Genomic DNA, 24,627 nt, shown 5'->3' on the forward strand with positions numbered 1-24,627 from the left:
AGGAATCTTTTTCAGTACATTTTGTAGAGTATATTTAGTACATTCCTAATAATTCTAAGTATGCATAATTCAATCTGAAATTATAATTCTATTTATAACATTTGTGGAACATATAATATGTTAAAGATATGCATGTGTTATATGAAAAAAAAAAAAGGAAGGAAAAGAAATATCCTAATCAATGGATATAATAAAAAAAATATGAATATGAAAAATGAAAAGTCTAGGAAATAGGTCTGCACATTGCGAGTGCTGATGCTGCAATCACCTGTTTCCTTGGATTTGAAGCACAGTACAAGAACACCTTTCAGATAGATATTGTGAAGCCCCCATTGTCCTCTAACAGGAAGGAAAACACTGACAATAAGAAGAATGACCTTATAAATCTCTAGACAATAATCTCCATTCACAAGTAATTCCTTGGGTCATGCAGAATTTTTGGTGATCATGCAACATGAAATGGAGAATTCATGCCTCTGTTTCTTTTTATTTTATAATATAAAAAATCTAATGATGACATTATTTATGAACAAATCAACTGTCTGTGTACACATGTAGTATAATTCCTATTATTTTTGCTTTGTCATGATCATAGCTTGACCGGTATTCATCTCATTTAGACAGTTTGCCAAGAAGCCTCCCAACATCCATCTCTAAGATCACTTTGTTAATCAATTGAGTTTGAACTAACATCCATCCTATCACATAAAAGTAGTCAAAGGCACAGCAAATGGTCTGCTCTTCCTGTTTTACAGTCCATGCATGGTGAAAGAGATAAAAAAATAGTCCATGCATGGTGATGCCCACCTCTCAATAGATTCAAGGCCACAGTACACCTACTCCACTTCAAGGTACACTTCTTCCGAAGTCAAGCTGCATTGTGCGAAGCTAGAAACCTGGAGCATTTCCTGCAACCCTGTCTTAAACTTGTTCATGCTGTGCATGTGTAATGTGTGCAGTCGATGGAGAGAGAGTCTCAGTCCTGCTTTCTCTGAGTAATTATCTTTGACTAATGTTGCTCTTTTGCCGGAGACTTTCCACAGTTCCATCTATGTCTACTTGATCTCCATGTCCCACTCGGTTAAAGCTTGTCTTGTGCCTTCTGTGACAGGCATCATCGAGGAAGAGAAGGTTTCTAGCTGTTGTTTTGTGATCAAAGCTGCATATTATTATGTTGATTATGTATGTGAGAATATCTCCAAGAAATTTTCATCTGCTGTTTGGCTTATCATGGATCTTTACAAGACAAGAGAGAGAAAAAAAAATAGAAGCTTTCATCTGAGAGAAGTTGAGCAGATCTAGATTTAACTTAAAATGTGTCAAAAGTAATACAAAAAATCTCTTTTGTAGTTAGTCCTCAGCAGCTACCCCTCCAAAAAAAGAAAAAGGAAAAGAAAAAAAAAAGGGGAAAACGTGGAGGAAAAATCTAATGATGCTTAGACTTGTGATCTCCAGGCCCATAGTAATCTTCATGAATTCTAGGTATCCTTTGATCGGCTCCACCTGCATTATCTGTATCAGAGCAATGCCCATTTTCTCTGCACGGAATCAGTGCAGCACCGGTTCCTCTTCTTGTCATGGAAACCTTCTTTTCCTATAATCAAACACAAGTAAAACCTTTAGAACATGGAATAACAGTAGCAAGGAGTCATCATAGAGTGATAGCACTACACTTACAGGGAGTTTGTGGTTCGAGCCTCTGTGGTTTTGCCTCTCCGAGTGGATCCCTAAGTAAAGAAGATGGTTAGTTCTGGTGGATAAGAACACCTTCACCTCAGATGAAACTCAAACTCAGCGTTAGCTTTACCGTGAGCTGTGGATAGCAGCAGTAGTAGCAAGAGGACGAAGGCCACTGTGGAAGAAGACCTCATCCTGAGAAGTCTATCTAAGAGCTAGCTTCAGAAACAAGAGGGAAGACAGAAGAGACTTGAAGAAGTGATGTTGGAACTCTGTGGAGGCATTGATAGGAGCTGTGAGGAGGAGGGATGGTGGTGTCCTTTTAGTTATATACATCGATGGTCTACAAAAAGACAGCCTTCCTTCCCTGATCAATATTATTATTATTATTATTTTTGGCCTTCTCATGACTCTCTCTCGAGGGCTGCTGTCTCCACAAACTGTGGGTGTGGTTGATGTTGCAGGCCTTGAAGTACTCCCAAAGAAACAAATCCTGGAGTTGAATCAATCAGCACTAAATCATTGGCTCCATGATGCCATGGACATGGAAAGCTCACCTGGGGAAGCATGCGGATGGGGAGCAGGAGGAGCGGCACGAGAAGGAACTCGGTGGGGCTCTCAAGCTCATGGTGACAAAAAGGTGGCGACTCAATCCAGCATTCCTGTTCTTTTCCCGCAGCTTGTCCCCGGTTTGCTGGGCAAGCAGGCAGATTAAGTGGAAGCCAACCTTCGCCATGGCAGACATTAATCTCTTAACAAAAACACTACTTGTTCCGTTCCTTGATGTGTGTGTGTGTCTCTCTCTCTCTGAGAGAGAGAGAGAGAGAGAGAGATAGAGAGAGAGAGAATGTTCTTCTAATGGCGGAGAAATGCTTTGCGTATCATCCACAGCCAATTTAATGTGATTAATCAAACCGATAGATCTCCACTAACAAGTGGAGATTCAACATTACTGCAAAAGTTGACAAGAAATCAAAAAGAAAAATAAAAATCTATCATTTTTTTCTTGTTTTTGCCTTTTTGGACAGGGAGATTCCTGAACGGATGATGGTCTTCGCTCATCACAATCCATCAAAAGGTGATTGATTTGTCAGCCACCGCCCGTCAAATTTGTACTCGGAAGAAAACTAATGTCCGACACTCTTCTTTGTATGATCCCGTCGCAGGCAACATAACCTGTCACTGCACCCCCATGGCTGCTCCCCAGACACCGAGGGACGGCGTGCTTTCGGGTTCGGGTTAGGATCATCTGACATCCAAATCCATCTCTCTCGTTCTTAGGAATTCAAGTCAGTTTCATCCCTGTCATCGGAAGTGGATCTTGGATTTAGATTCGACCCGATAGTGCGAGTGGATATGCAATGTAGATCCATCTCAAATTTCGAATCGGATCGTTGTTGGTCGCATAACCTGTCATCTCCGATCTCGTTCCTTCGTCTTATCCAAACGGGAATCTCAAGGCCCTAAAAACAGAGGCAAAACCGCATCGGACGGCTCATAACGCCGCGGATGGATCCCGTGTGGAAGTTACAATCGTGTCGCACCCGTTAAGTCTACCTACGTGTTCATCGAGTCTAATATGGGACCCACGATAGCTCATCTTCTTCCCCGTCGAATCGCCAGGGGGAGAACCGAGAGAAAACAAGGGTCAGATGGGAGCAGAGCACGGTGGTCGAGATCGATAAAAGAGAAAGAAAAGCTTTTCTATATTCTTCTTTTTTACTTTCTTTGCTGTTTGTTTCCCCGATCGATCCCTCCTTGTCGTGGTCTCCTTCTTGTTTCTTCTTCTTCTTCTCTTTTGTTCTTTGGCTCCCCGGTGGTGGGACTGACGTAACGGCGGAGTAGAAGGAGAGATGAGAGCGGTGAGCGGCGTTGGACGATTCGTGGCTCGCCAAATGCGTGGGCAGCGCCGCCGCCGTCGCAACCATCGCAGGCCCCTGCGCCCGCATCGGAGGGTCAGGTATCGCGTTTTCTTCTGTTTGAGGTTTCTTGATCTTTTTGGTGCGTCCGTTGGGTGCGTTGGGAGCATCAAGAACTGATCTCTTTTCGTTCTTTCGGGTTATGAGGGGTTGATTCTCGGGTTTTAGGGATAGGGTTTTAGCGGGGTTTCGCATAATGCTTGCCTTGTTTTTGGCCATTTGGTCCTCGTTCGGTGGGATCCCATGCGAACGACATTGACGCCCGAGCTACATCTCTTTCAACAATGGAGTATTATCTGGGAACTCACTGGAAGCAGCCGGCAGAGGAATTCACTAGAAATAGACCAACATTATCGAGCATCGTGTCCTTAAAATGCATGGTTCTTAACCATCGCACCACATATCAAGATTATAAATTGCTGTTTGGTGAGACCTTTGCCAATTTTTTTGATGAAAATGCTTGGCGAAGACTAACCTTAACCGTATAATGCCAAGATCCTTAGATTGGGCTAATGGAACCCTTTTGTAATTGTAGGAACTAAGTACCTCTGTAACATGCACAAACATGTGCTCTCAGCCATGTGATGAAATGACAGGAAACATTGGAGGTATGCTGCGGCAATAGGGTCCACATTATTTGTTGGGCAAATGCATAACCTATGACCATGAGAGGGGTGCCTAAGAAATGTGAATCATACATTTGTCAGTCCTTTGATTATCTCTTGTATAAAATGCAGAACCAGGGCTAAGCTTATCAGCAGTTAGTACAGTTGTTAACTTTTATACGGAAAGAGTTCAGATTTTTTCCACATTGTGTTTGCAAATGATTAACAGCAAAGGGATATGGACTGATACTCTAGGGAGGAATAAAAAATAATGACATGATATGCAGATTGACATTGTGAGGAGTGAATTGTAACAGCAAATCATTTGAAGACAATGATATGTACATTCTTACCATGATATGGACTCTGTTGAACTAGCTTGCGAACAATCATCTAGGTGTCTAATAAAGGATTTGTACTGACTTCTATAAAGAATGGATGAGCTACTTCAATTAGGTCAGCTAGTGCCAATATGCATTTAACTTTCGATGTTCAAGCCTCACGAATTATTTCATTTGAAGACGAGTCTCCTGTTTCCCATAACAATTCCCTCTTTCTTAGAGGACATCCCTTTGTCTTCTGCAGAAAAAATGGTAAGTACACTACTTGTGCTGTATACTCAAAAAACGGCTGACTTGCATATATTATTTTTTTCTTTATTAACATCAGTCATCTCTTTTGACAATGTGGTTTATATATAGTACATCTCTCACTGATGCTTTATCTGGCTCAATTTGTTCAAAAGAATTTAATTTATGAGAGTGCATTCTGATGACCTCATTTGACATCTGATAGTTGGAGAATTATGTATGGGCGACGCAGGACTTTTCAGAGCTATATGCTTTTGTCATAGTTCTTGCATGTCTGCTGAGAAAATTGTTTGCGAGGTAGCCTTATAAAGAACATCAGAACCGTGTGATTGTTATCGTGTTGCATGTTTCTTTTATCTCTCACATGGAAAGCACTGTCTTCTTCCCATGATTCTTCTACAGCAATCAGGATCACAGTCAATTAACCCTGGTGAGACTATCTGGAGACTGGAACGAGTATATCACATAGGTGCAAGCAATGCTAAGGGGTAACTGTCATGTCCTTTGAAAATATTTTATTAAAGAAAAAATCAAAGACAGGCCAGGTATTTTTAACTTGTAATTGGAGAATTAGTTGTTGTTTTCAAAATTTTCTTTTTTGGAATTTTGGGTGAATCTTTCATTCATTTTACATTTTTACATAAACATATTCTGCAATTTGCTTCTAACTAGAATTCTATCATTATGTTTTACTGCATAATAGATGTCCTAACTTCCATTCTTTCTATTTCTGATTTATGCTTGCATTTTCTTCCATGCAAGTACTGCATAATCTGAGGCAACAGTTTCAACAAATGTTCTTGGAGTCAGGTTTAGAACCAAATTAGTTTTAGACTTACAATCAGTTTCTCTTGATAAAGCAAAGCCTGTGCATTATATGTGGCAGTTTTGCAACATTATTTCTCCTGAACGAATAGATGGATTACCCATTTCTTACGTTAGAGTACTCTGCAGCATGTTAAATGAGCGTCTGTAATCTATGTGAGGTATCTGAACACTGCTTTGTTCATGTTGGCCAACTCTACAGTTGTTCGCTTGCTCTGCTTTAAACTAAATTGTTGGCTCTACTGAATCATATTTATATTTATGCCTCTGATTGCTCAAGGATATAAGCATCACCCTTCACAAACACATGGAAATTGTGTTACTGTATCCTCTTACACACATCTGCCAAGTTCTTGCTAGATCTGAACTTCTAGTAGCTGGCCATCACTAAGTATGAATGTATGCCCTTATTATAGTAGCCTAATCTGTTTGTTCATATACACTCTGGTAATAGAATTGCGAGAAAATATGGCTGATTCAAGTCACTTTAGACAGCATTTCTGGTCATGTTGGCTTCCTCTTATCAGACTGGATGGTGTAGGAAATAAAAAATGGATAAAATTTTGTGATCTTATGATTCAGATTGTCATTCCATGGCTATAACATGGAGTTAGAGCTATTCTTCGATTTTGCTTGATAGATGTTTAGATAACATGTCTGATTCAGAAGTTTCTTTATGATTGATAGATGTTTTATTTTGACAAATTTAATAAGCAGTGGACGACAAATGAATGTTATTTATACTGCCACCATGATGCTTCAGATTAAGCAACTGCATCCCCCCAAAACGAGGCATCAAGCTAGAGTATATGTATGATAATAAAACTAGCAACTTGTCTTATATCAAATCAAGGAAGTAAATTTGCAACATGCAAGCACATAGCAAGTGAACATTGGCATGTAAACTAATTGAGGACAAGCCTCTAAGCAACTTGAAATTATACAGTTTGGAAATTTTCCTAAGAGTTGTGCAGGATAGTTACAATATAAAGGTACCATATTTTGGTACTTGCAGTCTTGGTTTCTCATTGCACACACTTGTTAGAATTTTGAAGCAGATCTTTGTTGCCCTGTGAGTTAGATTATGGTACCAGAAGATAGTGTATGAGAGTGGTCTGGTGGTTCTTTGACAAAAGATGTCTTGGTTCCAAAGCTGGTAATTCTCCAAATTAATTTGATTATGATCATTCCACGAAAATACAGATTGTGCCAAAAAGATTAAAAATAAATTTTCTTCTTTTTCTTTATAAATTTTTCTTTCTATTTTTATTAGAAAATGAAGATGAAATAATTATAATGGATTTAAAATGAAAATTTATTCTTAGATAAATCAATTATGAAATTCTTTTGTAGAGTGTCTGATATCTCTTTTACATCTTCTATGCGAAAATATTCAATTCTCATAAGATCTTCTTGACTCTTATTCAAAAGGTCCAACAATGTGTGTATATTGGACCTTTTGAGACAATTATAGGTCCTGGAAGGTAATTCTGATTGGTCAATAAAAATACATTTCTGTACATTCAATATACTCTACGAATAGAGGAATACATAGAGTTGAACAAAGTAAAATAAGAAATTGAAAAATTTTGTTGAAATTGTTCGTTTGGAAATTTTCCGAAAAGCTAATTATAGGTTCTTTTCTCCATCGGAACAATAGGGCCGTTATGCTTATTGCTAAACTTGTTGAAGAGATGAAATAGAACCAAGGCCTATCCTTTTGATCAAAGGTTGAATCGATCATTAGAAGAAGAATTAGGCCAAAAATTAGGATACATTATGGGAAAATGAAACTTCCATGGAAGAGACCTTGTTGAATAATATTGGGCAACCAGTAACATCAAGGCATTTGATGGATCTTGGAGCTGTGCAGAACATATGGACAAATTTGTACCGCGCCATCCATACACAAAGGTAGGACACGCTGTGCGGTAGAAATCAATAAATAAGGAGCAGGACAACGGATTGCAGAGGCACAATTTGGATGTATGTAATCTTTTTACAAGAGAATCCTCTGAGTTCTGTGCAAGTTATCATGCCTGCTCTATCAAAAAACCAGCCCATGCAGGCAGTGAAGCAAAGTCCTATTTGTGTTAGTCCTCAGAAAACTCATTCAGATCTATGAAGGGGAAAAGAAATTGTCGATCATCATTTGGACATTGATGGTGTCAATCACACCGGAATGTGTGCAGATCAATCTGTTGCCTTGCCATGTTTCTGGGCCAACAATTCTGTAAGCCACTTTGGTGATGTCAGCTGTAATGACTTCCCATCTGAAGCATCTCTAGCTGATAGGTATGGTGCTTCAAACATCGAATTGAGGCTTGGTCAGCCATCTCAGGAATGCCCTATTTTTGCAAGTTCATATTCAACATGTGTGATGGAATTTGGAGCTACCTGTAACTCAGAGAAGCCACAATTGCATCAGGAACTAAAGCAACAAGGTAAAACCGATCAGCGACATTCTTTTTTTTTTTGGTTTTTGTTCATGATTCAGCATCATGCCTAAATGATCTGGCTTTTTAACTCGTAGATGACACCTATTTTTGCAAATCTATACGAGTTTCTGGATTATTTTTATACTTAAATGGAAGAGAGCATGAGGATTCTACACCACTTTATAGGAATAAATGAAGTGCAAGTGAAAATGTATGAAGTTGCCATGATATTTAGATTGCAATGCTGTATAATCATGTAGAGATTTTCCTCTTATAGTCAAAAGATATGCAGGAACATCAGTGAAACACTGCAATTTTATATAGAACTGTCATTTTTAGAAACAAAGTACAAAATTGTTGTACATCATATACAATGAAGAGGGTTCATATTCAAATTTGCAAAACAATTATTTGAGTTCTTAATGACCCAAGCTTTTACATTGGCATTCAAGTGTTATGAGGATGTTTAATCATATCTTCCAATGTAAGGTGAAAATAAGGGTTGCATATTATTTAACAAAACCCTCAATTTTTCAAGATGCCCGGAAAGGTTTGGGGACTGTAAGTGTATTACATCCCATGCTCTCTTACACACTTCAACTATATTCTTCGATCTTTTGCAACCCATCTGGTTTAGCAACTTTCACTGACCTATTGTGGCATGCCGTTAGCAGTTGGAATGTCCCGTGCATCAATCACATTGAGAATTCTCTATATGATTACCTTCTATAGGAAATCTTCACTGAAGATGTACATTATCCTATTATCTATTAATTTTTGGAGTCTCACTGTGCCTATGGTGATTGCAACTTTTTATGGGCTATGAGTTAGCCATTGAAATGTCTTAGCGATGTCTTTGATCACTTAAATGTCTTAGTGTTTTTGTGTTGTCGGAAGTAATATATTCGTTACAAACAATCAAAGGGATGGAAGCATTTGGTAGTACAAAAATCAGGGATTCATGCTTTAGGTCTCTATGCATCACAGTTTATTGCATGTGGATCTTTGGTTACTAGCTGCAAACTAATTTTAACCGCAACCCTCCTACCTCCACCACAACCCTCGTACTTTCACCACGGCCCTCCGCAGCCCTCTTACGTTCACCGCAGCACCCCATCTTCCCCCCTCTTCCCTCTTTTTCCCTCTTTCCCTCTTCCCAGTTCACTGCTGCTAGGAGTTCATGTTCACTGCTGCAATAATTCGCAGCAGCCCCCCATCTCCCCCCTCTTCCCTCTTCCCCTCTTCCCTGTCGCATTAGTTTACTGCTGCATTAATTTGCATGAATTCATTGGGTCTGTGCATTTTTTTGTATGAAATCATTAGGAGGTAGAGGTACTGTGCATGCATAAGATACAGCAACAGCAGCTGCCTTCTTTGCTGTAGTGAATAAGGATAATACGGATTATTATTGCTATTGCCGTAGTAATTAGTATTACTTTTTAGTTTTTGGATTGACAAACTCAAAAAAGGATCCTGCATGAAAGTATAGTTATTTAAAGGATCCTAACAATTTAAAATCTTTTGGTGGAAATAAAGAAAAATATAAGGATGTCTTTGCAATCATTGATAAAAGATAAGAATGTCAACTTTATCATCCACTACATTCGGTAGGACATCTTTTAAACCTATAATTCTTTTATAAGAACCCTTCAATTGAGTTTGATTTAGAAATTGCAACTAGGTTATATTAGTGTATTGCAAGATTAGTTCCAACATTGAAGTTCAAGACAAGATCACAAATGAGATATCATTATATAAGAATGCTGAGGGTATGTTTGGAATTCCTATGGCAATATGATCAGGGGCGACTAAGTCTTTAGGTGTTTGTAATTTTATATAATTAACATTATGTAAGTTTTAAAAATATTTATTATTAACAGTTGAACTTAAATTTGCACCTGAGTGGTAAGGTTTATTTGGAAATATTATACCAAACTTACGGCGATTAGTCATTAAAATTTTGAGTTTGACTTATAGTGCTACAGGTTGTGAGCGAAATTGGAGCGTTTTCGAGAATGTAAGTATCTAAGAATATTTTAATTTTAATTAATTATTTATTTTTTTTATATATTGATATAACTAAATGAATTCTTAATTTGTATTTTATATATGACAGATTTATACAAAGAAAAGAAATCGATTGGTACGTCGATGATTACATGACCTTGTGTACATCAAGTATAATCAAACATTAAAAGCTCATTATAATTCATGAGATAAGATTGATCTGATATCATCAGATGATATAGATGATTCAAATGAATGGTTGGTGAGGGAATTGAGTACAAATTTGGAAAATGCTGAAGATGGTCTTGTTTTTTATATGATAATTTGACATAGGGAGATATAGTAAGGGCTTCAAGAGTTGGAAAAATAAAGAGTTACACAAGACAACTCCTGAGAACAAAGATGAATGCAAAAGCCTCAAGCTCATCGATTGCAATTGTGGAAGAGGAGGAAGAAGCAGAATATAAATCACCTACAGAGGAAGATGGTAACAAGATTGAAGATGATTTGGATTTTAATGATCTTTTGATGTTAATCTTGTTTTATTTTGTCAGTTTTGCTATTGGATATGAATAATGTAGTTTGGTACTTTAAATGACTGCAAGTTTGATGTGTTACTTTAGTTGTGTTACATTAGTTTTAGTTTGATGTTAATCTTGTTTTATTTTGTCATTTTTGTTATTGAATATGGACAATATAGTTATGGTACTTTAAATTATTGCAAGTTTGATGTGTTATTTTAGTTTTAGTTTGATGTTAAAGTTGTTTTATTTTGTCATTTTTGTTATTGGATGTAGAAAATGTAGTTTAGTACTTTAAATGAATGCAAGTTTGATGCATTATTTTAGTTTTAGTTTATTATTATTTATCATGATATATAATTTTTAAATTATAATATTTGGGAGCATCTCGCTTCGCTTGGGTGAGCATTGTGCATCTTCGCTTCTCTTAAGTTATGCCAATAGTTTCCGATCTAACAAATGCTTATGTGCATTGTGGCATTTGTGAATATTTGTGCTTTAAGCATATATTTTTCTTTGGATTCAATACTTTCTGTTTTGGTTGTAGAATCTTTCAAGGTAATGCTTTTATGTGGCTCTGATCTACTAGAATCTTTTGCTACTCCTGGGGTCTGGATACTTGATCAGGTTTCTATCTCTCTTACCATGATATTGTTCTTTTGTTGATCAAAACTCAAGGAACTTGTAGGAACCTATGGCTGTGTTCATTTAGGAACCAATTTTATTTGGTTGATTGGAGAAGGATTTACATCAAATATACTGCTTCAATTTAATGTGACCAAGTTTTTCTTGAGTAGTCGAGTTTAATGTGACCAAGGTTATTAGAATAACTTGCTTTTATTGATCAGTTAGTTTTTTGCACACCTTATGACTTTAGAGGTATTTTCCTTTTGATTTTTCGCTAATCTGACTATTGTAGGGTTCTTGTCAACTTTGATTCTTCAAATTTTTACATGCATTGATGATCTTTTGCCTGGACTTGCCAAGTCCCTCGAAAGTAACAAGATACACACTAGCCAAGATTAGCTTTGGAACAATCCACCGTTCAATAGCTTATTTGAGAGGTCCCGGAGATTTTTCCATTTCGAAAATGATACCTAACGTGGATGATTGATTGGATTTTCAACTCCTTCATTGAGTTCGGACTATCATTTCACCTTGCATCTTGGAAGAAACAACTTTGGTAACTTAGTTGTTGGTATATCATAATATTCTTTTAAGTGTATTCGTCTCGATGATGTATGTATATATATGTATGTATATGTGTGTGTGTGTTTTTGTGTTTATGTATGTATGTATATATATATATATATGTATATATATATATATATATATATATATATATATATATATATGTATATGTATATGTATATGTATATGTATATGTATATGTATATGTATATATATATGTGTGTGTGTGTTATTAGAAGTTAGAAGTTCTATTCAAAAGTATTATCATGTATAGAGTCGCTGTTCATCAGAAAAAGAAAGTTCAAAAATAAAAGAGGTATTATTTTCACCTCTTATGTAAACTCAATCGCAAGAATGATTTGAAAATTGTCTAAGAAAAATAGGAGATCATATTTCCGCCTTCCGTTGAGAAAATAGTCTTTTTTTCTCAATCTTACAGAGATTATTCTCGGAACAATCCGCAGCAATGACTTTACCTTACATCTGCCGATAGAGAAACTCGTCAATATATATATATATATATATATATATATATATATATATATATATATATATATATATATATATATATATATATATATATATCAATTCGATCGAATTTGACAGATTATTCTCACCTAGCAGTGAACGGATTCGCCGAGAGAGAGAGCGAGAGGGGTTGCGATGATTTAGTGAGCTCACCATTATCGGGAAAGCCGCCAAAATTATTTTAGAACATTGATCCGTAATGGGCTCAAAGGGTCGAGCCGGTGACATTGAGCTGATGCGGTTCATGAACCCAAGTGGCTTTCAAACAAGGGCTACTTATGTATTAAAAAATTATATTAATATTCATAAAATTAGGAAAGTGAAATATTTATGTCCATTTACTCTAAGATTTTATCAATAAAAATATGAAAACAAAGAGAAAAAAATAATTTTAATATTTTAGTTGATAGTGACGAACGACGACATCGTTGGGAGACGCAAGTGAACTGTTGTGTATGAGGAGAGCAATGACGAGAGGTGAGGGTTGCTCGACAATTACATTAACGATGGATACGAGGACATACTCAACATCGAATTTTCGAACCCTAATTTTCTACGGCCACGGATACATCCATTGAGAGCTCGACAATCACTCTCCAACTAGCCTTCTAAAGCTTCTCTTCCCGATCAACGACAACCGTGGTGAATATAACTCTTCCGACAAGCCCCCATCTCTCATTTTTCATACTCATGCTAAAATTGATGCGATAGTGAGGCTCTGGCAATCCTAGCTTTGGGTTGAGCGATCCACCCAATGAGTCAATGACGAAGCAATCATCGTTTTCATCGTAGATGCCATGATAGCCACCACCATTTGTGTCGGCGCCGACGTAATTATCGAGTTACAAAAGGACTGCCGATGTAGATGTCGAGTGACCATTTTGCTGCTCGACAACTACGTCGAGACAATACAGATGCATTATGATTCTCATATCCCATCATCGCTTTTATCCATAACAACCACCCATAGTCCCTAACAAGGTCACCGCCTACTACTACCAATTGAAATGTTAAAATTATTTTTTTTATTTTTTTATTAGTAAAATCGATTACATTATGATAAATGAATCTAAATGTTTAACTTTCTTAACTTATTAAAATGTAACTTATTAAAATGTAGAGATCAATATACTAAAGATAACTAACTGTAATATATAATTAGCCCTCCAAATAAAAAAAATAATTATATTTTTTGAAAAAAATATCCCACTTTCAATTTGTTATACATATATTATAGATAGCCTTGCGGTTCTCTTAAAAAGCATGCCGTTTTCAATTGGCTCTACAGCTTTCAGTAAATGCATAAAAATGTAGTTGGTATTACAAGGAACAGAGCTGAAGGCAACGACAACTCTAATAAAAAACATCAAGCAGATATCAGACCAGATCGAAAAACAGTTCTTTTTATGGGAGATTGGCATAGCCTGCCGCTGTCATCAATTTGGGTTCAAATCCATTTTGGCTATGAAACCCACAGAATCCAAGACATCCAAGTTTAGTTTCCAAAGAACCTCATCAGCCATCTCAAATCATTGATTCTAAAAGACGCCACAAGATTATCGCATCTAAATAACAACATGTGAAGAATCAGTCAGACTATTAAGAGACAAAAGTGAAGAATCGAATCACGTTACAGTACTAGAAGTCAACAAACAAATACGTTCTTGGATCCGGAAAAAATAAAGTATCTCACTCCTGTGAATTCTAAGAGTATCCGATAATTAGCAAAGCCAGATTCAGTGAAAATCTGTAGTGTTCCCTTTGGGTTCTCTACTATTATATTAGATGCTGAAAATTATCATTAGTCATCCGGTACTCCATGAATCCCACCTTTCGGAGATCACCACACCACTATCTATATTTTCGGTTATTTGTTCACAAAGCGAGAAGTTTTGCATTCTGGGGATTCAACAATCTGGTAGGGGATCATTGAGATCTGGTATTGCAATGAAAGCTTTGCGCCCAGGTAGTGAAGAAGATTGAACGGTGGTGGGTTGACATGATCCATGTAATTGAACATCCTCAAGAGCCATGTGAACAGTAGTAATCGGTAACTTCGACAACTCCAAATGCATCTTCTACACAAAACAAATCAATCTTAAGAAGCTATAATTCCTCAAATCTCATTCACAGTAAACATATGTGCAGCTTAGAATTGTAAGACGATGTGTTAACTAGTTAAGCAACATTATCAGGGAGGCTCAAGAAACGACATCACTAGAGCCTTCTTTGAACTTGAAGATTTTGGGTTCATCGTGATGGGTCCTTTTATGATAAAACAAAGCAACAACCTTTAGAGAAATATCACATTATATGATTCATAAAGAAATAAAAACTGATCCTCTTTCAAAGAATCGGTTCACTTCTGTAGAGACAAGAAATGGAAATTCATCTGCTTTGAACTACAAATCTTGAAAGAACAATATGCCCACAATGGATTTATAGTTTTTATTTACTAAATTATCAATAGCAAAAACGACGCTGGAAAAGCCCAAGAGTTTTCCTACAACATTCTCAAAGCTTCAGACGAACCAAGGGTGATCATGTTTCAAAGTACATCGACCTTCTACTGATCAGATACTTATTTTGAAATGCATTTCAGTAACTAAACAGTACTTAAACTCGCATGAGGATCTCAGATGTATATCTGGTAGGAGAGCTAATATATTCTAAATCTAGGAGAGATGGGTTGAGTTCACAGATATTATTCATAAGAAACTAATAAATACACTTTGTCCTATATTATCAGATCCTTTACCAATAACAAACTAAAGCCAGCTGATAATGAAGACACATGAGTTCATTCCAGTAATTAGTCAAGATGCTACAATTATAACTCCATGTCTCATAAGCCTTCTACTCCCTAGTGGACTATAGCATCTATCCCCCTAGCATTAAAAACAAAACTTCAAACCCACTTTCCCTACACAAATGATCTTTACTCTCTTTTCTCACATTAGTTCTGTGGAAACTCGAGTCTGTTACAAGTGTATTAATAATGACTCGTGAACTTAAATTCAGGTGCATGGTGGAAGCCCCAAGTGAATTAAACACCAGGGGAAAGAGGGAATGGGATTCAAACTCGCACAAATATCAGAAGCCCAATGTGGCACCAAGCACATTAAGCAACAAGAAAGACCATATATCGATCTCAATTGAAGTGGAGCTAAATTTAGCTGTTTCCAGTCAGATGGCTATCTTCCCCAAGTGCAAGAATCAGACGGCGCACTAAGTGGGCTATACCTGAGATGCAAGATGCATGCAATGCACACACAAAAAATCTGCATAAGCTAGACAACGTAGTTCAACTGCGGTATCAGACGGGACCCGTTCTGCTTCATGTCACACAGGTTACTACTACACTGCATAGTCAGCACATCTGCAATCTTTTGTGGGATGATGCTCAGGTCTGATGGCATCCGATTCAATGGACCCACGCAACGCAAAATAGGAAACATGTTAGGACAGGCTCAGCTGCACAGCAGTGCGTTAACCGTTCCCAGAAACTCCTCTCCTCCACAAGGTTCAGTTGATTTTTGTTTTGGCATGCATGTCCTCTACTAGTAGGGTGGAACGCCGCTGTCCACTCGGCAAATTCTCACAGACCAGTCTACCACTCGTGCTATACTACGAGGCATGCTAGCGCCGACACATGCTTTGAATGGTGGATGAGCAAGAAGCCCTGCAGCCTTCGGATCCATTGCCGACTACAAACACGGAGGTTTTGACTGGGAAGACCCATATGAGTCACACTAGGAAGGCAGAATTTTGGTGGGATGCATCATTGGTCAACAGCAGCCGAAACCACAGTTGACTGGCAGGCAGCTTCCGTGGCCCAGCGCTCTACACCGGTAGGAAGAATGCTTCCGTCCCGACCAACGAAAAATTGGCCCATTGAAAGAAGACATGACAGGGTACACCGTACCCACAGAACAAGGTAAGAGGGGAAAGTGCCGAAAGAGACGGAGACAGGCATAGGTTGTCGTGCTCACCTCCAGCTTGCGGTTATCAGCCCGCAGCTCCTCCACAGCCCTCCGCAAAACCTCCATGTCCTGCTCCACAATAAACCATGACTCACATGTATCACGACATAACATATCCGAGGAAGAAGATGAGTAAAGGAATACCTTGTGAAGATTCGCCCGCTCCTCCAGCAGAGTCCTCTCTACCGCCTGCAGCTCCGGTTTCGTCTGCTCGCCGACCAACCCGAAGACAAAATCACATGCCATTAAATACCGTGCTGACTGTAACCCACTAAAAGAGAGCGGAACCAAAAAAAAAAAAAGACGACGCCGACATGCTCGAAGAACACGTCTCGTGACGGGAAAGAAAAGGGTCCACATTTGACGGATGCCAGCATTCACTGCTCACCAAACAGGGCAGGTCGGTAGAGAAAGAGAGAGAGAGAGAGAGAGAGAAATCGGCCCCTGGTCGTTGGCTTACCATTTTCCTCGATGCTGGCCGTCGGATGGGCGCCGAAACCGGGATAGACGAAATCAACGGCGCACGCAGGTCCGCGACCACCTGGGACAAAAAGATGAAAGAAGAGCGTCAGACAGAGCGTCCACGTGGCGACCCGCAGCACGCATAGCCGTCCAAAACGGATGAAGGACGTTTTAATTATTAGTGACACGGCGATTGCGGGCTGGCATTTGCATCACACGCGCACGGACACGATTAAAATCGAGAATTAGCGCAGCGAATTGTGATACACCCACGGATTTCGCTTTTTATATTAAACATAGTGGAATCATAACGACCCACGACGCTAGTCGCTCACCACCACGCGCGATGAAACAAACGAGCGGGGGCATTTTGAAGATTTCATGCCTGGTTTTCTTTTGTCCTACTACTGATTTCATTACCAGCCCAAAGAGACGTTGCATCTACCCGTCTTCTGATTGGTAGAACATAACTGCTTCTAATCACAGATAGTTGTAGGTGAGACGGGAGGGAATTTAATGGTTTCTTTTTCTTTTTTTTTTTATCCCAATCTTTTGTGATGTATAGCACACGCACGACCAACGAAAAAGAAGTTGGAATGGAAGTGGGCCCACCTTCCCCCGTCGAAACAAAGAGTCAACAGAAAAGAATGCAGTCGGATGGATCGAATCCTTAAGAGGAAATCTCAAAAAAGTTATGGAAAAATTACTTCGTATAAATTCAAAAAAAATCGAGAAAGTAGAGATCCGTCTTTCAACAAATTCTTGGAAGAAAACCAAATGAAGATACCGATCTGAGAGAAGAAACAAGTGATCTGATGGAAAAAGAGAATGAAATCCGAGGGCAAGGAAAGATCCAGAGGCGTTGGAGTTTACTCCGATTCGATGACGACAGGGCAGTATTCTCGTCATAAGATAAAGGCGAAAAAGGGAAAGGGACGAAGTGGGACGGAAGGGTGGCTCACCTTGGTGCGACCGTCTCCCGATGGGGTGGCGGGGAAGGGGGACATCGGCGCCTTCGGGGGCTTTTCCGCCGAGCTCGCCCCCTCCTCGCCGTCGCTCCCCGACGCACTGCTGTATCCCTCCAGAGGCGACTGCGGGCTCGCCCTCCTCTTCCCCTTCCTCTTCTCCGCCGCTTCGTCCTCCATCTCCTCGTCCCGCGTCGCGGAGAGGATACGCGGGAGCCTCATCATCCGTGGTCTCTTGATCCGTCTTCCCCACTTCGGCAACGGCGCATCTGCCGCCGTCGCCGACGTGGACGGCTTCTCGTCGCCCTCGCTCTCCGGCTCGGGGCGCTTGCCTCGGCGAAAGCTGAGGAGGACGGTCGCGGCGAGACGGGGATCGAAAAAGGCGTCGTGCACCCATTCGTCGGGGTAGCCAGCGGCGGCGAAGGCGTAGACGACCATGGGAGACCGAACGAGACAACCCTAGCGAAAGAAAGGATGAAGCAAGAGAGAAAAAGAGAGAGAGAGGTGGGTGGAGGGTTGGCGAAGGAATGGGGGAGAGATGGGAGCCTCTGACAAAAGAGAAGACAGGAGTGAAAGCATATGGTCTATCGGCGTGTGTTTACTGCATATATACTCCGGGGGAATACAGATGGCCCTTCGTAACTAAAAAGGTCTTTTTCTAGTACGACTCCATTATAATCGCTATTAAATAAAGGAGATATTCCCGTTTCGTTCACGTACCAAATATTTCACCCACCGCCATACCAGCATCGGCAAAGGGAACGTGGAGTCCACGGACATCGAGCCACGGTCGCCCGCAGGCGAGGAACACGCAACTCCGTCTCACGAGGGGATCCCATGACGCTCTAACGAAAAGATGAAGGATTAAATTCAGGTCCCCGATGCGACGTCCCCAAGATATACTCGCAGAGGGAATCTCTACACCTGTGTCGTGGACCCCACTTAAACGCGTAAACTCGGTTTCAACGGGCCCGGCCCGGCCCGGCCCGTGACGATCCGACCCGACTCGATCCAATTGATGCCTATAAGAGCGGTTAAGGCTCGACGCGTGCAGCGCACGATCGTTACCCCTCGCGCAAGGGAGAGGCAACCGCTCCGCTCTTCTCTGCTGCCGTCTCCTCCCCCCTCCATCGTCATCAATCCCCTGCCCTATCGGCGGCCGTATAACTCCCAGGAGGTACATCCCTGTTCGCTTTCCGAACGATGTCTGTGTTCACTTGTTGGCAGACGAGGCCTGGTCAAGAACCCCACGAAATTTCTCATTTATGTATCTCCGATTTGTTACTTTAGGTTTCAGCATCTCGTGATGGATTCGGGTTTCGTCGATGTTCCTCTTCCCATGGATAAGATTTCCCTGAGCAGCGTTCAAGAATCCACCGGCCGGATTGGTATTCCGGAAAGGTTCCTGTTGATTTATAATCTTCCTTGTAATTTTGATGTTGTAGCTGGTATTTCTCTTTAGTTCTAAAAGAACCCTAGAAAGGAGAACCAATATCGGCATCAATGATGTGAAATAAGAGGATTAGATGGTTGGATTATAGAGTGGGTGATGAAGACCTCTTAAATTTAGGACATCTAAATTATTTCATTGCGTAAGTCAACTTAGTATGACCTCATACAAAGAAATTAGTCGGGAGTCTTCTCTTACCTATGCCGACTAATATCTGTTATGAATTCTTGTAAGATGACCTCGAAAAGTTTATTGAGATGTGATGCCAGCTGCTTAAGAGATCATTGAGATATGCTACATCCACCACCTTTTCTTGTAGAGAACAAGTTGTGAAGGAAAAGAGGATGAGAGTAGAATTATTCCTTCTAATTTATGCAGTTCTGATACTTCAGAGCTAAACAGTCTAGTCCATATGAAATTTCCCTAGCCAGATGTCTTATTTCATCAAATTGGTGGATTCATATATAGAAACTTACAATTGGCAATGATAAAGTGTCAGTTGATCTAGTATAATTCACACAACATACAATGTTGTAATGACTCCTGAGGATTCCTTCAAAAACATACTAGTTTGTTGTAGCTTACCTTCTCAGTTTATTCTTTTATCGTACCATTTTAAGGAATTAAATTAAGCATTTTGAAACATGGAATCTTATACTCCAACCAAGTGCTGTCTCCACCTTATATATTAACTTCATTGCTAGTATATTCAAATAAAATGTCCTCATGGAATTCTGTTATTCTTAGAGAAGTGTTAATTTGGGTGTTCTATTAAAGCTTCTGTTGCCATTGTTTATGGAAACATTTGCTGATCAAATAGATCAAACATATGATGCTTTCACCATCGCGGTGTATGTCATGTAGAATTGGAATAAATAATGCATCATGTGCTAAGTAACAAAATTAAAAAGGAAATCCAGTACATCAGGCCAGTGTAGTTTCCGGGTCTACATATGTTTGACAATCAAATAAAGAAAACATTGTAGTTTCGCATGCTTGTGTCTGCATACTTGTGGAAAATGTCATCAATATTTGACATCTCCGGATAGTCACTGCCTTTCTTCCAAATATGTGCTGAAACCTAATACTCATGATGAGCTTCTTTAACATGAGTTCCATGTTTTTCTTGTGACATTTGTAGGAATCAGATGTTTGTTGTTTTGTTATCAGCAGGAAGCTTCAATCCTCCAACTTATATGCACTTGCGCTTGTTTGGTGAGCCTTTAACAGAATTTATATGCATTTGTGCTTGACCATTGCTTCAGCTGAAGCTACTTTTCCTGATGTTCTGGCTTGATAAGTTACATTCCTTGTTTGTTATTAGAAATCTCACAATATTATGTCACTTGTTATTCTGCAATTGTAATACCAAATGCATGTAAGTAAGCACCTTATAGATTGTCTATTCAATAAGTTGCATGTGCATCCTTGTTTGGATACTGGATTGGTCATAATTATTGCACTCTTCTTGGATCTTTATATCTAACAGATTATAATGTATCCTAGAGTTGGCAAAAGATGCATTGGAAGCACAAGGCTACATTGTCATAGGAGGCTATATGTCACCTGCTAATGATGCATACAGGAAACAGGTGTAGTCTCTCACACTATCTATTGACATATGCAGACATTCATAAAAACTCGAATTCCGTTAACACGGTGTTCGTACTGGAATAAATTAGGAGCAATAATGGTCCAATTATTTTTTCATGTGAATTATGCAAATCAAACAGATGTTTGGCAAAGATTTATATACACATGCATATATGTATGTATACATATATACACATGTATATATGTATGTATACATATATACACATGTATATGGAAAAAAAATTCATTAAGAGATTGTATTGCTATATAGGCTTACGAGTTTAGAAATGATTTTGTTATAGATCCATGTTTCAGTTATTTTCTATTTTTCATCAGAATATTAATTAGTTTTTGTTTTGTGAGGAAATTTATGTTTAAAGCATGGCTGTCAATGGCACTGATTTGGCAAGACCAACACTAGTATTAGTTTCATGTTTGAATCACAGCTGCTAACGGCACTGATTGTGCTAGCAAACATTGTGATTGATCTATCGCCAGCCTTTTCATGCATACATAACTAGTAGACATGTCTATCACTGGTCTGTGTATGGTAGTTTGTATTACGATTATGATGTGATTTTCCTTGACATGATCCAAGCACCTTCAGTATTCTTTACACTATGGCAAACTCGTATCATCATACAAGCAGAGATTACTTTAGGATATTGAGATTTGATAGTTAGGTAATTCTCGAATTATCTTAAAATATCCGATCAATCACTTAGGGTTTTCATAGTCTAGTTACATTTTCACTTACCACACGTGTAGTACAATGAAGTTACATTGTTTTTTTATTATAGTTGTATCGCCCCATGCTTATAATCTAAGTTGTAGAGATTTTAACTTTTTCTTTTCCTCCTATAGGATCTTTTGCCATCCATACATCGAGTTCATTTGTGTGAATTAGCATGCAGAACTTCTTCCTTTGTCATGGTAGACCCATGGGAGGTAATATAAATTGAGGGATTCTGTAGCATTCATTTCCTATTGAAGAGATCAATTGGTTGTGTTATGGTGTCTCTTCTCATTCTTATCTTTTTCTTTTTTTTCTTCCGTAGGAATGTTTGTGCTAATTTGCTGAAAGATCTACAGTTGATTTTTCTAGGCATCACGTAAATTATTTACTGATCGCATGCAATATGTGCTTGCCTTTAGTTCCTCTGAACAATTAATTAAATATTTTGAATTAATGCTGTAGGCAAAACAAAACAGCTATCAGCGTACTCTTACTGTGTTGTCAAGGATACAAAGTTCCTTATGTCACAGTGGTTTGATTAGAAAAGGTAAGACCTTTTGTGTTGCAAAATGAGTAAGCTGATTTGTCTTTTTTTATTGGTATTGTAGACTAGTCATGTAACCATTCTAGGCTTCTGAATACTATTGGTAAATGATTTAATGATGTTGAATATTTTTAATTGTGTTTTTGGCTAAATTATTGTGTTTTAGTTTCTTAATCTTCGGAGAGTTAAAATATAAACATTTTTGCAATAAGTTATGGCCTTAACCTTCTCTTAAGATATGCTGATAGTTCACGATCTAACAAATTCTTACGTGCATTGTGGCATTGTGAATATTTGTGCTTTAAGCATATATCTTTCTTCGGATCCAATATTTTTTTTAATTTTGGTTGTAGAATCTCTCAAGGTAATGCTTTTATGTGGCTCTGATCTACTAGAATCTTTTGCGACTCCTGGAGTCTGGATACTTGATCAGGTATCTATCTCTCTTACTAAGATATTGTTCTTCTGTTGATCAAAACTCAAAGGAACCTGTAGTGTAACCTATGGCTATATTCATTTCGGAATCAATTTTATTTGGTTGATTGGACAAGCATTTACATCAAATCTACTGGTAAATTGTGGTTGATAACACCCATTTCAATAGAACTGTCAAAAATAAATAAATAAATTGTAGGAAAGGGTATATAGCTAACAACAAAGTTATCATAAGGCTGTTGCCGTGTTAGCTGTCGTTTTTTTATTATGCTATGCAGGCTTTAGCAACTTTGTTGGGTATGACCACCTATCAAATTATTCTTGCTGAGTTGGGTTGACAGTGAGAGAAAGAGCAAATCTACAATGGTACTTATTTCTTTCCAGATCAGGACAATTTGTCAGGACTTTGGTATTGTTTGTATACGCAGAGAAGGGAAGGATATTGAGAAGATAATATCAACTGATGAGATATTGCAGGAAAATAAGGTACTTAAGCTAACTAAACTTGTAGATGGTTTGTCTATTCTGAAATATATTCGGTCCACACTGTCATCTGCTCCTAAGTATATGTTTAAATTGGATGTATTCAGAATAATATCTTCTCGGTGGATGAAATTGTACCAAACCAGATCAGCTCAACAAGAGTGAGGTAACAATTGAGTTGGTTGATCGTTTGTATCTACATTAGGCTTTGACTAATCTTGGCTTGTGATAAAAGCAGAGATTGGACTTCCAACTTGGTTGATGACAGATCTTTGCATGTAGGAGGACTAAGGAATCGTTTCTTCTTTTTTCCTTAATTCAGGGATTGCATTAGAAGAGGGCTCTCTGTTAAGTATCTCACTCCTGATGAGGTCATTGATTACATCAAAGATCAAAAGCTCTACGTCAGTGACTGATTCTTGATGCTTTCCTAGAACCTCTCAAGTCAAGCAAAATGGTGAGAAGTGGATCAGAACGATGTTATTGTTCTCATGCTCTCAGAGTGTTTGAGATCACAAACATAAGCAGGGATCTGACTTGGAATAATCTCCTAGGATTATGGAAGTTAAGACGGATTGTTGTAGTATATTATTTGGCTAACGCTTTTTTTCTTTTTTTGTTTTCGCTTGATGAAATCAAGAATCAGGGTTCTTGATGGGTTAACAAGTTGCTGGTGATGCATCTTCTTGTAAGGTGGACGGGAAGAAAATGAAACCAAAACTATGGAACCAAAAAAAGATCACAACTATTCACCATTATCCACAAAAAGAAACCAAGAAGCACCATCATCAGTATATAGTATTCTTCTAAGGTGGACGGGAAGAAACAGCAGGAGAAACAAGCTATGGAAGAAGACATGTTTCTTCGGTTAGGAACCGTACCTGCAAGATGAGGTGAGAGGAAAACCTTCTTCCTTTCTCGGATCACCAATTCATGACTTCTTGCTAAAAATCTGTGCAGTCTCCGCATCCAAACCAAACACCAAGCCGACATAATTCTCCATGGACCCAACAAGGAGGTGGCCCCGCAGCTTGAGGAAGACCAGAGCCGTGACGAAGCTATCGGAGCCGGCATGGTGGGCGATCCCGACCCTGTCGATCGCCAACAAGGTAGCTAGCGAGTTGAGGCCTCCGTGGAAATTGTCATTCAAATGGATCACGCGCTTGATGTCGTACAAGAGGGGGAAGAACTTTTGGAGGATTTCGAAGAACCCTTCCCGAGTCTCCGGCAACGGCTTACAAGTGAAGATCTTTAGCAGGTACGCGAAGTCAAAGGCGCTTTGGAAAGCTACCCAGTAGACGGAGTCGTCGAGAACGGTGCCGGAGGGGATGAAGAGCTCCGCGAACAACTTCGCGTCCACACCTTCCTCCTGGTTCTTCTTGAAGTCCATCCCGGTTTTCTCGAGGAATTTTACGGAATGGGCGGAGGAGGGGTCGCGGCCGACATCGAACTCCCGGAAGTTGAACTGCCAGACGATGGGGCGGCCGGAGTCGGGGGAGGCGGGGAGGCTGCCCGCGGCGTTGAAGAAGGTGAGGCCGAGCTGGAGGAGGTGGAGGCGGTCGACGTTGGCGCGGACGTACTGGTAGTTGGCGTCGGCGAGCTCCTGGAAGGCCCCGGTGTTGTGGATGATGACGCCGGGGAACTCGGTGTCCATGGCGATGAAAGGGAAGTCGCC

The 24,627-nt window shown here is 39.3% G+C and overlaps 3 protein-coding genes and 2 long non-coding RNA genes across 8 annotated transcripts; 2 read left to right on the forward strand and 3 right to left on the reverse strand.

Annotated features, from left to right (window-relative positions):
• Positions 1-1,128: 1,128 nt before the first annotated feature.
• Positions 1,129-1,952, reverse strand: LOC135609162 (uncharacterized). Its single transcript, XR_010485691.1, has 3 exons — positions 1,808-1,952; positions 1,678-1,727; positions 1,129-1,594 (listed from the first exon to the last, which is right to left on the reverse strand). It is a non-coding gene; the product is annotated as an uncharacterized LOC135609162 (long non-coding RNA).
• Positions 1,953-3,278: 1,326 nt separating this feature from the next.
• LOC135610514 (uncharacterized) lies at positions 3,279-10,733 on the forward strand. The gene is made up of 2 exons (XR_010486153.1): positions 3,279-3,637; positions 4,997-10,733. It is a non-coding gene; the product is annotated as an uncharacterized LOC135610514 (long non-coding RNA).
• Positions 10,734-13,881: 3,148 nt separating this feature from the next.
• On the reverse strand, positions 13,882-18,281 carry LOC103981663 (uncharacterized). 2 transcript variants are annotated; one of them, XM_009398423.3, is made up of 5 exons: positions 17,709-18,281; positions 16,745-16,825; positions 16,429-16,491; positions 16,294-16,353; positions 13,882-14,376 (listed from the first exon to the last, which is right to left on the reverse strand). In XM_009398423.3, the coding sequence occupies exons 1-5, from the start codon at positions 18,147-18,149 to the stop codon at positions 14,209-14,211; spliced, it is 813 nt and encodes a 270-aa protein (XP_009396698.2). In that variant the 5' UTR covers positions 18,150-18,281; the 3' UTR covers positions 13,882-14,208. The 2 variants fall into 2 exon arrangements, with proteins under 2 accessions (XP_009396698.2, XP_009396690.2); XM_009398415.3 differs by having other exon boundaries at positions 13,882-14,379.
• A 494-nt stretch (positions 18,282-18,775) lies between these two features.
• Positions 18,776-23,607, forward strand: LOC135610518 (nicotinamide/nicotinic acid mononucleotide adenylyltransferase-like). Of its 3 annotated transcripts, none has more exons than XM_065105128.1 (10): positions 18,776-18,888; positions 19,002-19,112; positions 20,303-20,376; positions 20,668-20,753; positions 21,619-21,702; positions 21,953-22,037; positions 22,388-22,467; positions 22,854-22,955; positions 23,060-23,118; positions 23,275-23,607. In XM_065105128.1, the coding sequence occupies exons 2-10, from the start codon at positions 19,018-19,020 to the stop codon at positions 23,366-23,368; spliced, it is 759 nt and encodes a 252-aa protein (XP_064961200.1). In that variant the 5' UTR covers positions 18,776-18,888; positions 19,002-19,017; the 3' UTR covers positions 23,369-23,607. The 3 variants fall into 3 exon arrangements, with proteins under 3 accessions (XP_064961200.1, XP_064961201.1, XP_064961202.1); XM_065105129.1 differs by having other exon boundaries at positions 23,191-23,284; XM_065105130.1 differs by lacking the exon at positions 21,619-21,702.
• Positions 23,608-23,883: 276 nt separating this feature from the next.
• LOC135608760 (probable CCR4-associated factor 1 homolog 7) lies at positions 23,884-24,342 on the reverse strand. The gene has a single exon (XM_065101799.1). The coding sequence runs from the start codon at positions 24,340-24,342 to the stop codon at positions 23,884-23,886; it is 459 nt and encodes a 152-aa protein (XP_064957871.1).
• Positions 24,343-24,627: the final 285 nt, after the last annotated feature.

This window comes from Musa acuminata, chromosome BXJ2-4 (assembly GCF_036884655.1).
Source record: "Musa acuminata AAA Group cultivar baxijiao chromosome BXJ2-4, Cavendish_Baxijiao_AAA, whole genome shotgun sequence".
Lineage (NCBI taxonomy): Eukaryota > Viridiplantae > Streptophyta > Magnoliopsida > Zingiberales > Musaceae > Musa > Musa acuminata.

What these genes read in the sequence shown, in the direction of transcription:
- LOC135608760 (XM_065101799.1), bottom strand. Translation starts at nt 24,342, where the DNA reads ATGGACTTCAAGAAGAACCAGGAGGAAGGTGTGGACGCGAAGTTGTTC.
- LOC135610518 (XM_065105128.1), top strand. Translation starts at nt 19,018, where the DNA reads ATGGATTCGGGTTTCGTCGATGTTCCTCTTCCCATGGATAAGATTTCC. An exon ending in CGGATTGGTATTCCGGAAAG is followed by an intron (nt 19,113 to 20,302) that starts GTTCCTGTTGAT and finishes TGACATTTGTAG; the next exon opens with GAATCAGATGTTTGTTGTTT. An exon ending in AGATATTGCAGGAAAATAAG is followed by an intron (nt 22,956 to 23,059) that starts GTACTTAAGCTA and finishes GGATGTATTCAG; the next exon opens with AATAATATCTTCTCGGTGGA.
- LOC103981663 (XM_009398415.3), bottom strand. Translation starts at nt 18,149, where the DNA reads ATGGTCGTCTACGCCTTCGCCGCCGCTGGCTACCCCGACGAATGGGTG. An exon ending in GGCCAGCATCGAGGAAAATG is followed by an intron (nt 16,492 to 16,744) that starts GTAAGCCAACGA and finishes GTCGGCGAGCAG; the next exon opens with ACGAAACCGGAGCTGCAGGC. An exon ending in CTGATAACCGCAAGCTGGAG is followed by an intron (nt 14,380 to 16,293) that starts GTGAGCACGACA and finishes TGTTTTGTGTAG; the next exon opens with AAGATGCATTTGGAGTTGTC.